The sequence below is a fragment of the Porites lutea genome, chromosome 5 (assembly GCF_958299795.1).
Source record: "Porites lutea chromosome 5, jaPorLute2.1, whole genome shotgun sequence".
Classification (NCBI taxonomy): Eukaryota; Metazoa; Cnidaria; class Anthozoa; order Scleractinia; family Poritidae; genus Porites; species Porites lutea.
This window is the reverse complement of record NC_133205.1, coordinates 31,989,346-32,002,049: the sequence shown is the minus strand read 5'-3', so window position 1 is coordinate 32,002,049 and position 12,704 is coordinate 31,989,346. Positions and strand designations below refer to the sequence as shown.

Sequence of the window (12,704 nt, the reverse complement as noted above, 5' to 3'; positions counted from 1 at the left end):
ACAAGAGGGACTAAGTTCGCGGTAAAAATATCTTCTGCACTGTGCTTAGCCGTGAAAATATCCTGTTATTTTAGGATTTTTGAATCACTTGCGTTTAAACAAGACAAATCGAAGCATGGGACGAATCTTTCTTGCCCATCCAGGTGGATCGAAGCTGTTCTCTTGTGCTAACTGTGACACTGCGTTGACGAATCGATCGCAGCTAACATCTACGGTAACTTTCATATTTTTTTCTTAAGAATATTAAAGCTTTATACTAAACAAATGTGGAACATTTTTAAACTTTGTTGGTGGATTTTTACAGTTCCTACCATAGTCAAGTCTCAAGAAGTTTCTAGTTAGTTCCAATTCTACCTTCCTAATCCTATAATTAATGGAGTAAATGGCGAAAGTATTGATTGAAAAGAAAGGTTGTTTTCGCCTCAGCCATTTATTTATATTTTCATATTCTACAGGAATATTATAATAGTTTTGTATCCATTTATCATAATTTGACTCGTACGTTTGCTTTATTCAATAATCGCGGAATTTTAGTGGCCCTGCCGTTATTGCTGTTATAACTCCGCAAATCAAGTCAAAATTTTCCAAAATTATTTTGCTTTTTTTTCTCTGTTATGTAAGCTAATAAGCTTAAGTCTTAGTATAAAGGTTAAGAAAAGTAATATATATATATACTGTCGATGAAGTTTAATTGCACTAATATGGGCAGCAAATAGGACATGAAATTTCATTCAATTCGATCATGTGATGAGTGTATTTGACGGAAACAGGCACCACTGGTTTAAATTTGCAAATTTCTTATCCATCACTCTGTGTGGAACATTAAATATGTATGTGTCCTCAAAAAATACCTTTGTAATTACTGTATTCTAATTTATTATACTTCTACAAACTGGCCTTGTGATTGGTCAATTGTTATCAAACATGCATGTTATCTTCTGTATGGCTTGCTATTTTAACACTTATTTAAATCTGATGATTCAAATACCGTAAAATTCAGAAAATAAGCCCCGGGGCTTACATTTTTCAAAGGCCCTTTTTGAGGGGCTTTTATACGGAGGGGCTTATCATCATCTGTACTATTGTTATGAATTTTTATTTCTTGTATATTATGGGGTGAAATAAAGTGTTGTTGTTGTTGTTTGGAGGAAAATTTGCATTTTAAAATCAATTGGGCTAGCCTTATAGTTGGAAATAAATTTACCATTTTTGCTTTGTTTAACTTTGTATACGATTTTCGAAATACAAGCCCCTGGAGGGGCTTGTAGCCTTATAGTTGGAAGTAATTTTACCGTTTTTGCTTTGTTTAACTTTGTATTTGAGGGCAATTTTCCAAATACAAGCCCTCAGGGGGCTTGTATTTTGAGGGGCGATTTAACGTAGGTTTTTTGCGTTACCTGTTTGGGAGGCTTATATTTGGAGGGGCTTATACATGCAGGGGCTTATTTTCAGAATTTTACGGCATGTAAATATAAAATTTATACTTCACTGTACATGTGAACAGTGCTAGCCCAAACTTATGCTTTATACTTGGGCCAAAAACTTTTTGCGGTATTCAAAACAATTATAATTATCTCATCCAACTGGTAGTCAAATTTAGTCTCAGAAATAAGTGGTGTATTTCCTTCATTAATGTGACTAGCCGAGCAGAGCTAAACATACTAAACTTCAAAACCAGTACTGGGGTCAATTTAATAAAACTTTTACGAGTGTAATTTACTAGTGTAGCTATTGTTTTAGGGTTCTAAAACAATTGCTACACTAATGTAAATTACAACTGTAAAAGTGTTATTAAATTGAACCCTGGTTTTTATTTATCCGAAAATGAACTTTACTGAATTGTATGTAGTAAATGAAAAACACTAATAGTAAGAACATTTCTCATCCTTCCCAAACAGAAATTTACAGGAGCAACTGGTAGAGCATTTTTATTTAAGAAAGTGTGAGTATTCTTTATAATCAACCTCCCCCACCCCCGCCCCCCCCCCCCTTAACTGGAGACGTTTCACTAGGGAGATGTCTGAATTTTGGCCTCAAAATTCCTCATTCCTTTTTTCACAACATTTTCTGCCCAGAATCTGTTCATGTGAGGAGCTCTAATTTGTTTAGTATACATGGTAATTACATACAGTCTTTCATCTGTTGTTTTATCATTAACCAATGACAGACAAAAGACTAAGATCAAATTTACAATGCACCAAATCTACCAGGCTTTAGAAATATGCACTAGGGGTATAGAATGGTAAATTTGAGACTTGGCGAGACTGCGAGACCCAAAATAAGACCAAGATTTTAAAAAGAATCGAGACTCCAAGCTGAAAAATCACAATTTCAAGATCTGTCCAAAATTTTCCCAGACCCACATTTTTGGAGGAACCATTCTATACCCCTTGCATTCCCACATTAAAAATTATAATTTACATCATCTCAGTCGAAGAGTATAAAGAAAAAGGCCGTTAAGGACTGCCTTGATTGGGATAATAATTAAATTTGTAAGTATGTAGTGACCTAGCTGGTAATTGAGCTACACTGGGAGGATCTACATGGTCATATTTTTTCTTTTATGTCAAATTTTTAAACCATCTCAATTTATGTTTTCTATTTTCTCACATTTAAGTGCTCAAGGCAAAGGAAAATGCTTTCAAAAAGAAAATGAAAAATGTAAGCACCAAGAAAATTTTTAACTAAAATATCAAATGAATCAAAATCCCAGATCCATCATGACCTCCGATAGGCTTCAAATTGACATAGAGCTGTCAATTGTTATAAAAGTGAATCAACATTTCTGTTTAGGGAAGATTTGCATAAAGGTGTTGTCTAAGTTTTGTGGGTTTTTTGGCTGCCATGTTCCTTGTTTTCCATTTCTTTCTAAATTCCTCTTCCATCCTGTTGTGATTTACGAAACTTCTTTGGAAATAAAAATTATTATAAGACATTTAAAGAATATTTTAAGAGTTTTGTGAAAACTATTCTTGCACCCAACAAAATTACTGGAATTGTTAAACAAAGGTTATGTAGAAACTGTTGCTTTTGTTCTAGGGTAAACTTGTCATACAGTGAAGTTCAAGATAGAGTAATGGTAAGAATCAAATTTGCAATTATTACTTCATTTTTGTGCTTACTAAAGTTTGTAATTTTTGTTAGAAGCAGTGACTATGTGTCATTGACTTGTAAGTATGAAAAGTAGCTCAGTCAATCACATAGCTGTAGGAAGTGTAATCCTGTCTGGAAAGCTAGATGGAAATATATAACCATGCAGTTGCACTTGATGTTTTCAAACTTAAGTCATATTATATAATGGGACAATTTTGCAGCTGAATTTTTTTCATTTAATTTCAATATATCTCAGGGATTCAGTTGTTTATTGATCTTTAGATTCTTAAATTTATATATACAATAAATTGCAAGCAATGCCAACAGTTTTCCTGTCAATGGTTTATTTCAGGGATAACATGCCAGTTTGAAATCTACATACATATAAATTTTTGTTTAGCTCTAGAAGTGCAATTCCCAGACACACGTACACATGAAGTTGAAAATATGTTGCACTGATCCTTAAACTGCTCCTCAACTTCCAGTCCCTCTTCGCAGTAATTAACTTATTCAATATATAATCCCCCCTTTGCAGTTTTCTGCTGCTAAATAAGTAATGGTAACAGGACTGAGTGGAGTCCAATTCGGTCTGTAATCATACGAGTGATTAACAAAATCGGATGACCGCGTAGCGGGAGTCCGATTTGTTTAATTACGAGTATGATTACAGACCGAATTGGACGACACGAAGTTCTGTTACCAATTAATCATAACTTTAACAAAATTTGTGATATATAGGGCTCTTTTTAAATCAAAACACAAGAAATTCCAAGATTTTTTCGCTAGCAATGAAAAAAAAAAGCCATTTAAGCGCGCGCGTGATGGCGCGTACTGTCCAATTACTTAGGCATGACGCGTACTGTCCTATTAAACTGTCCTATTAAGGCTGAAATCAGGGCAGTTGAGAACCAATCAGATTTGAGAATTTTGTTATAGTTATGATTATCTGTGTTATTTAATGCATAATTAGCATTTTTTGTTTGTTGTAGCTTACTGGAAGACATATGGTCAGAGATGTTTTTTGCAAGAACTGTGACACCAAGTTAGGGTGGATGTATGTAAGTGTAAATAAAAATCCTAGCTTTAAATTTAAGTCCTAATGAAGATTTTTTACCCCTTTTATTGTCTGTTATTGTTCCCTTACTAAGAAATTAGTTAACACTGTACATGATGACATATGTGATGAACAGAATTTTATTAATTTTTGATTAAGTAATTAACGGTCCTTAAAAAAGCAGTCCTACTGGAAACCAAAAATTGCTGCCCCTTCCTTCCTCCTTGTTGTTTCCTTCATCCTTTTTGGACAGAGGGAAGGGTTAACTGTGTAAAATACCTAACTATATATGCTGCCAACTTGTATGGGTCGATCCCCTGGAGGGGGGGGGGGAGCACTGTACGGACTGGTCAACAGACCCCTGCTTTACAGATCCAACTTTACGGACCCCCCATAAAAAGACAGTAATAATAATGACAATTAGAGATTTGACTTCCTGTTTAGCTAACTGGTGTATTTGCTGCCAGCCTCCGATTGCCTCCACTATTTTGTTCGGCTCATTCCCCCGCGTGTTCATTGACTCATCCTAGGCTTCACAAAATAGTGCTCCTTCGACAAAGAAAGATGCCGATATCCATTTTGTCAGATCTGGTTATATTTAAAGAATACGTGCTGTGTGCAGCCGAACGTTGTACTCTGAGATAGCATTAACCTAAAACTGTATGTAGAGATATTAAAAGCAGATACCTAAGATAACAGCAGCTATGGAAAATTATATTATAACTTTGATTAGACATATCCTATAAATGGGCAACAATTTCACAGGAATACGCGTGACCTGAATACATTGTCTGATATACATTAAAGGTTCTGCTCAACTTGCACAATTTTCCCCTGCTGAACATAAACTGTACCGAGCCATATCTTGGTCTGTGATATAGAAGCTATATCATGGTTCAAATTTAAAAGTGTAAAATCTCTGAAAAAGTTCTCCTCACTGGAGCAATATGTCAAAGGTTTCCAAAGGTTTCATGCCAGTGGAGATGTGCGGCCTGTCACCCCTTGCAAGTTTTTACTTGTTAGCTAAGTTATCGGTCTTTTTCAAAGGAATCTGAGACAAGTCACTAACATGAGGAGGAATGAGCTGAACAAAATGGCGGAGGTAATCGGAGGCCGGCAGCGAATACACAAGTTACCTAAGTTATCAGACTTTTTCAAAGTATGCAAACATCACTAGACGTCACGGGACACTGAAGGTGTGAATCAGGTTCCGATAGCAAATTATGTAAATTTTTCTGAAGATGTCGTCAAAATCCTTTTTAAATTGAAGTCCAAATTTGGAATAATCAGGGCTATAGTATAATTATGTCAAATGTTACCCAACCAAAACCTGTTCTAAGTTACCAGTAACTCCCTTCTTTCAAACAAACTTTCTTCAAGCTTCGTTTGCTCTTTCAAACTTTAAATTTTTGTGTTGAATGCAGGAATATGCAACTGAGGAGAGCCAGCAATATAAGGTGAGCTGTATGTTGCCATCAAGCAACCAGCATTTCTGATTTTAGTCATGTTGTCCTACAAGATTTGACGATTGTATTCATATTTTCCCAGATTTACTTACTATTTACTTAATGCATACTGTTACTGTTTGTAGGAGGGTCAAGTGATCCTGGAGCGTGCACTGGTCACAGAAAGTGAAGGAATTGAAGAAATTGGTGACTGACAGTATACTTATAATGCTTCAATATGTAAAAATTGTAGTTGAATTATTAATAAGGCAATGTAAGGACACATTGGTTCAAACAGACAACTGAAAATGGTAATTATGTTAATACTGGGTAAGTTTTTACTAAAATTATAGCATATTTTCTCAATTTAATGCCATGCCCTGAATAAATGGGGAGGTATAAAAGTAATGTTACAAGACTTGTAAAGCACCTTCTTCCTATAAGCATTTATTCATGGTATGACAAAACAGCTGTTGAGATTTTTTAGCCTTTAGCCTAGTAAACCTCAGACTCAAATAGCACACAGTATTAAAGAAATGCCAGGTCCACAATACTAAGTTTGAAGTAAATATATGAGGGATTTCAATGCGGAAATACAGTAATGTTAGTTATACCTGTATAAGAGTTTCTGTTTCATCAAGTCAGCCCACTCACCAAAATATTTGTGGCCCTAGCTATTTATAGGCTTTTGTACATTATGCTAGCATTTTTTCGAGCATTTTAGTGAGGCAAAAGCATTGAGCATTATTCGAGCATTTTAGTGGCATTTTCCCTGGAAAATTAATTTTTTCCGAGAAAATAAAGTAGAAATTAACTTTTTTCAGGAGCCCATGCCCCATGAGCTCCTGCTTTTTTCAAGAAAATGAAGACTAAAACTCAAAATTCACAAAAAACCTAATACAGCTGTTTCTTTTGGCTGTATTTATGAACTTGTACACGTTGCCGTTGTTACTTGCAACACTTGCACGTTTTCGTAAGTGTAAACTTTAAAATTAATTTAAAAAACCGTTTGTATAATGAGCATTATCCGAGCATTTTCGTGACTTTTTTGGGGAGACCGAGCATTTTAGTGGGAAAAATGGAGCATTAAGGTGGAGCATTTTGGTGGGGAAGCAAAAGCATAATGTACAAAAGCCTAGCTATTTATGTGCTTGACTCAGCAGACTCCCATTCAGGATCAGAATTTCATTAATTTACTTTCTTCAAGGTTGTCGCTTCTGCCTTAATTGTTAAGTGCCACAATAAATATGGATTTTTGTAAATATTTAGATTATGCAGCATAGGACACTTATTATTAGTATTGTATGCTTTTGTATTTATATTGCATAGTATATAGATGGTACATACACTGTAAATGGTATAATACCTTGTCCCCTTTGTGGTATTTATTGATAAATAAATTTTTTTATATTATAAAACCCCCAAGTGCATGTAAGCATGTGGTGAATGTGTTCTCAGTTATATTATGGACACCCCACAATTTTTAGCCTCAAGGTAAATAAAAAAATGAATTAAAGCAATAACTATGTAGTCAGATAGCAGATTCACAAAATGGTTCTTTATTTACTATATCCTAGCCTGCGTAGCTGGCGGTATTGTTTATATCCTGCGAGCAGAGGCTACATTTTCGCGGTATGAGCTGGCGTGCGAAAAGTAGCTTTTCGTACGCCAGCTCATACCGCGAAAATGTAGCCTCTGCTCGCAGGGTATATTGTTTAGTAGTCGAGTGAGATTTGACGGCGGAGCCGTCACAACGGCCTGGTCCCTACTCCCTTTTTTTTGGAACACGGCTCCAAAAAATCTCGCACCCACACAATACCGCCAGCTACGCAGGCTAATGTTATCCTCTAACAGAGGTTCGTACCTCTAACTACAAAACACTTTCGTCAGGCTAGCTTCTTTTTACTTGTCTGCGTGCAGACGTCTGCACGCAGGCAACTTTTCACGTGCCTACACTCTTAATCTCTACTCCCAAGAAAAATTTATGCGTGTAAATAAAATAGAGGCAATGATGTATATGTGAAAAAAAAAGGTTGACCGACATGTAGGCCTGCACGATCTTCGTCTACGGTTTCTGCAGCTTACTTTTTGATAATTGCTCCAGTAGGTAATAATGCTCTGATTTTCTGCGTTCGCTTTCTCATATTCACAGCCTGCGTTGCAACCAGCCCACGCACCCGTAAAATATAGTCCGTTGCTAGGCATGCCAACGCACGTCAACGCACGTGCAGTGTGTTCAAGACGTGGAGGAGTCTGGGAACGACAGTGGTTTTTTGTTTGGAAATGAATCAATTTGTTTCCGTCGTTTGGAACTTATTCTGCTTTTCTTCCTGTCTTTCAAGAACCAATTACGATCATCGGCCGGAAAGCTCATTTAGACTTTTTTATTGATGCACCTTTGGGAGCGAGATGATGTCGTGCTCGTTTCTCAAAGTCTCGTGAGTTTTCGCGTGTAAGTCACCTGCAAGAAGGGCAAACCGGAAAGACTTTAAACCGGAAATCCTTTCGTCAAGATCATGTAAAATAGCTGATGACATGATGACATCATCATTGCGTTTAAGCCAATCACGTCTGTCTTATTGTGCCACCTTTTAGACACGTGATATCAAAACAAAACATTGAAAACAAAAGCAGGTCGACAGGGTTCGCGGCAAAAATATCTTGCGATAAACAATTGGCGTAATTATACTCTATTTTCCACGCATTTCGGGTTTCTTGTTTAGCGAAGGACAGCTCATATTATGGGTCGCATCTTTCTTGACCATCCTGGAGGAACTCGGCTGTATTCTTGCGCTAACTGTGACACTGCGTTGACAAATCGCTCTTTGTTGACCTCGATGGTAAGTTACGTATGCTAATCAAGGTTTTAGGAGAAAAATAATAAACACAAGACGTGGTAAGTTTATCTCAAATCTATTTGTGCACAACCTAAAGTAACGAAAATTTTGTAAAATGAGCATCGTAGTTCGCTGCTTGCTCATTGTGTCGTACAGTCGACAGCTTCATATGAAATAAAGGTGACTTTATTTGTCGTACGCGTAAAGGTAGGCTCTGTATATAGTTAATCGAAAATTGTCAGCTAAGTTTATGATTTGCATTAAGACTTAATTTAATTCCATGTGTCTTAGTTGGTACATTTCAATGTTATTGTTGCGTCGTGATTATTATTATCAATGCCTCACTTACTGCGGTACTTTTGAAAGCGCGGCCATGATTATAATTCAAAATAAACTGGAATTCAATACTGGAAGTCCTCGAAGGGAGATGGAATATTGTGGCCAACAATATTTGCACAAAGTGAAACATATAAAAAACGATCTTAAATTAACTTTTGTGGTTCTTCAAAATACTTTAGGTAAATAATTTGCTGGTATCGAGTTTAAGGAGAGGGGGGCCTAAGATATTTATGGCTGTGTGTGGAACCTCAAACAGTTTTTTTTTTAATTAAAATATTTGCCAACCCAGCCTGAGACCATTCTCCTTAGTGGGGAAATGGGCGAATAACAGGAATTGAGAAGGGAAAGGGGCAGTGGATCCTGGATGCATTAAGGAACGTAAGGAAATGATATGCACAAAAATTTGGGCAAAAACATTGCCCATGCAAGATTGCACAAAGTACACTTGTGGTTAACGTCCTTCACTAAAAAATGTCGTCTCTGTGAGAGTGAAGACACTTAGTAAGACACCTGGTAGCATTAAGGCGCAGTAAAAGAAAAAGGCCTCACTTATGCTTGATGTGCATATTTGCTCAAAAACGCCTTTGCTTAAGGTCTCCTATTATTGATACCACTGATCCACCCTCCAGTAATTTACCTATCATTGAAAAGTCAATCAAGTCATCAAAAAGATGTTTCAGGAGAAATTGTCCCATGTGCAACTGCTGAAAAGGCAAAGGGGTCATCCTGGCAAGGATCAAGGGACAAATGTCAACAATACAGCAAATCTGTCAATGTTAAGACATTTGACCAATCCAAGCATGTTACCAGTATCTGGTATCATGGATTGGCAGCATCAAAGGCATATCTCCAGGTCCCACTGCCCTTCCCCTTCCCAATTGCTTTCAATTTTTTCTACCTGTTATTAACCTTAAGAGGATCCTGGTCCCAGGCTAACTTCAAAGGCAGGTTTTATTACTAACACAGGGTAAAATTTTGATCCAGGTTCCTTTTTTGGTTGTAAAAAAGGTTGGGCTTTAAGTGACTAATTAATCTACAAGTTTTATAACATATTTTGTGGCATCGCTATACTATACTATACTAATCCTAATGCTATTGAAAAGTTGTACAAATTTTTACTTGGTTGTTTTTGGTTTTGATTCAATCTTTAGAGGTTCAATGGAGCCACAGGAAGAGCATTTCTGTTTAAGAAAGTGTGAGTTATGTGCATCTAGTAAAATGCCTTGTTTTTAACAGAAACCTGGCAAAACATTCATTAACATCTTACCCAGGTGCTTTAATGTATTATATTCTAGGGTGAACTTATCATACAGTGAAGTTCAAGACAGAGTTATGGTATGTGAAAAACTAATCCTTTCCAGAAAAATCCCTAACAAATAGACCGTGAAAATTTTTTACACATTTCTGCCCAGGTGTCGCCAAAGTTAGGGAACCTGATGAAAGCTAGTTCCTTAACTTGGTGACAGGGCAGAATAAATACTTTTAATTATTGAGTTACTGTTATCCCTTGAAGCCTGCGGTCAAAAACCATGGGGTACTGGGTTGAAGGGTTAACCAATAAAGATTAAAATTTGAGGTGCATAAACTTAATAATTATTATTCACGGTGCTTGAAAGTTAATCATGGTTGCTTGAATTAAAAAATAACCTCAGGAGTTGTGATTGTCTTGAGAATTAGGTTCATGTGAAAGTTAATGTGCCTAGTGGAAATGCAGAAATGTATGTGACTTTCTTCTTTTCTTGAAATTGACGTAATTTAAAGTAAAAACATTTTTTGCCGTTCTGTAGCTCACTGGAAGGCACATGGTCAGAGATGTTTTCTGCAAAAATTGTGAAACAAAGCTTGGGTGGATGTATGTAAGTGTAATAATGAACTTTGATAACATATATATTAGTAATTTTATATTTAACTTGTCAGTGTTATAAAGGGCAAAAAATAATTATTTGTGACATAATTATTTCCTTTTCAACATGTAATATTTATACTTCTGTATATTTCTTCAAATGTCAGAATCCCACTGTTCAGAGATTTTTTGTTGGTCATGAATTTTTTTTTTCTGACAGGAATATGCAACTGAAGAGAGCCAACAGTATAAGGTATTTGCCATAATAACATATAATATATTTATACTGTCATTTACAGACCAGTGTTTTTTTACAATGACAGCAATTCTGTTACCTCTGCATCTTGCATCCGTGACACATAAGAATCCTCAAAGACACAAAATAGTTCATGGCATGCATCCCTTAGGACACAAAGATCAATCCATTGATCTAAACATCCGTGTGTATTGTAAAAATATCCAGGCCATTTGTGTAATTTCTGTGGCAGTTATATGGCTGTTGTTTAATGATGCTAATTATTTCATTTAGCCTTTGTTGTGCGTTAAAATAGAAGGACTACATTTTATTTTAGCATACTGTAATACAGAGTTTTGGAGTCTGTCTTCAGATTAACTGTCTTGTTACATAAAGGCCCAAATACTTTCAACTTTAGACTCGTTTTTTTTTTTAACTGGGACTCATGATTTTTCACAAGATAACTCACCATAACTGTTTATAAGAAAATCACTGCAATAAAGCAGGACAACCATACCTACCTGTGGTACTGTTAGGGAGTGTTCATTATTTATCAGCAGGGCCGGGTGTCTGGTGGATGGGGAGGTTGGACTAGAAAAAAAAGTTTGCCTTCCCCTTGAGGGTGCAATGGAAAGGTTTCTGCTTCGTAAAGAGGTGCAATTATATAGGGGCAAAAAATTGGGACTGTTTTCCACTGTGGGGTACAAAATGTTTTTTATGATAGAGGGGGACAAGTTTTCCCATTTCTTGTTTTTTTTAATGAGAAGTGTGAGTAAATGTTAAAGCAGGAGTAATTACTAAATCAGTTAGTTATGTTTGTTAAGAGGGGTTTTTTGGGGCATTCTGGCTGGCCTTGAGGTGGTAGACCATGATAATAATAATAAGAATAAAAATAATAATAGTAATAATAATAATTATTATTATGATAATAATACTAAATATAATAATAAATAATGGCTTTTCTGAGGTCATTTACTTTGCCAGTTAGTTTTGGGGGCAACATGAATCACAGTTTCCTTGACAAAAGCTTTTGTTGTTGTTTTGTTAGACTATTAGTTATTAGATAACTTATTTCATACAAAATATTTTTAGTTCTACAAACCATTTATGTGTCCCAAAGTCTGTTCAATGAACCTAAAACTGAAAATTTTTTTTTTCCTTCTTCACAATCTATTATTTTTATACTTAAAAGCACTGATTTGTATTAATTAATATTCTATGTGAGTTTAAAATAAGAATTGACTTTACTCGACTTTTGCTTGTAGGAAGGTCAAGTTATTCTGGAAAGAGCACTGGTTACAGAGAGTGAGGGAATTCAAGAAATTGGTGACTTCAGTCCTTAAAGCAGAACAGTTGATTATTATTATTTAATTAAAAAAATAACAGTGTACTTTCATTAATTTTTGTAGTACATGAACAGAAAAGGTGAACATTGTTATAGTAACAGGACTAATTATTATTCCATTTCTCATTAATTTTTTTAGCAAACAGGTCTTTTTTGTGAAAATAAGATTTCTGTATGGTCCTATAATCTGACCCATTTGGATGTTCTTGACTGTAAGATCCTTTGTTTAATACCATCTTGAAAAAAAAAGCAACAATGTTGCCTTTTCTGTCCATTCCTGTGTTTCAAAGAATCTGTAAGAAAGTGTAAATAGATCCTGCTCATAACCAAAATCTCTCCTGCCCTTCTCGACTTAAAGTTTGATTCATAATTTTCAGTTTCCTTGTCAAATAGTTCTAGATTTTCGGTGAGCTTTATTTAATGACAAAGTGATATTAATATAAGAAAAAAATATATAGACAAAGAGGATAGTACGTTGCCTCTCAGAAATACGAAATTTCTCTTTGAGTGTTG

The 12,704-nt window shown here is 35.5% G+C and overlaps 2 protein-coding genes across 2 annotated transcripts; both read left to right on the top strand.

The window, feature by feature from the left end:
* On the top strand, positions 1-5,999 carry LOC140936937 (protein yippee-like 5). Its single transcript, XM_073386447.1, has 6 exons — positions 1-214; positions 1,899-1,942; positions 3,040-3,079; positions 4,083-4,151; positions 5,572-5,604; positions 5,739-5,999. Exons 1-6 carry the CDS (start codon positions 116-118, stop codon positions 5,805-5,807), a joined length of 354 nt encoding a protein of 117 aa, XP_073242548.1. The 5' UTR covers positions 1-115; the 3' UTR covers positions 5,808-5,999.
* A 2,186-nt stretch (positions 6,000-8,185) lies between these two features.
* LOC140936894 (protein yippee-like 5) lies at positions 8,186-12,704 on the top strand. Its single transcript, XM_073386398.1, has 6 exons — positions 8,186-8,432; positions 9,920-9,963; positions 10,064-10,103; positions 10,556-10,624; positions 10,832-10,864; positions 12,112-12,704. The coding sequence occupies exons 1-6, from the start codon at positions 8,334-8,336 to the stop codon at positions 12,187-12,189; spliced, it is 363 nt and encodes a 120-aa protein (XP_073242499.1). The 5' UTR covers positions 8,186-8,333; the 3' UTR covers positions 12,190-12,704.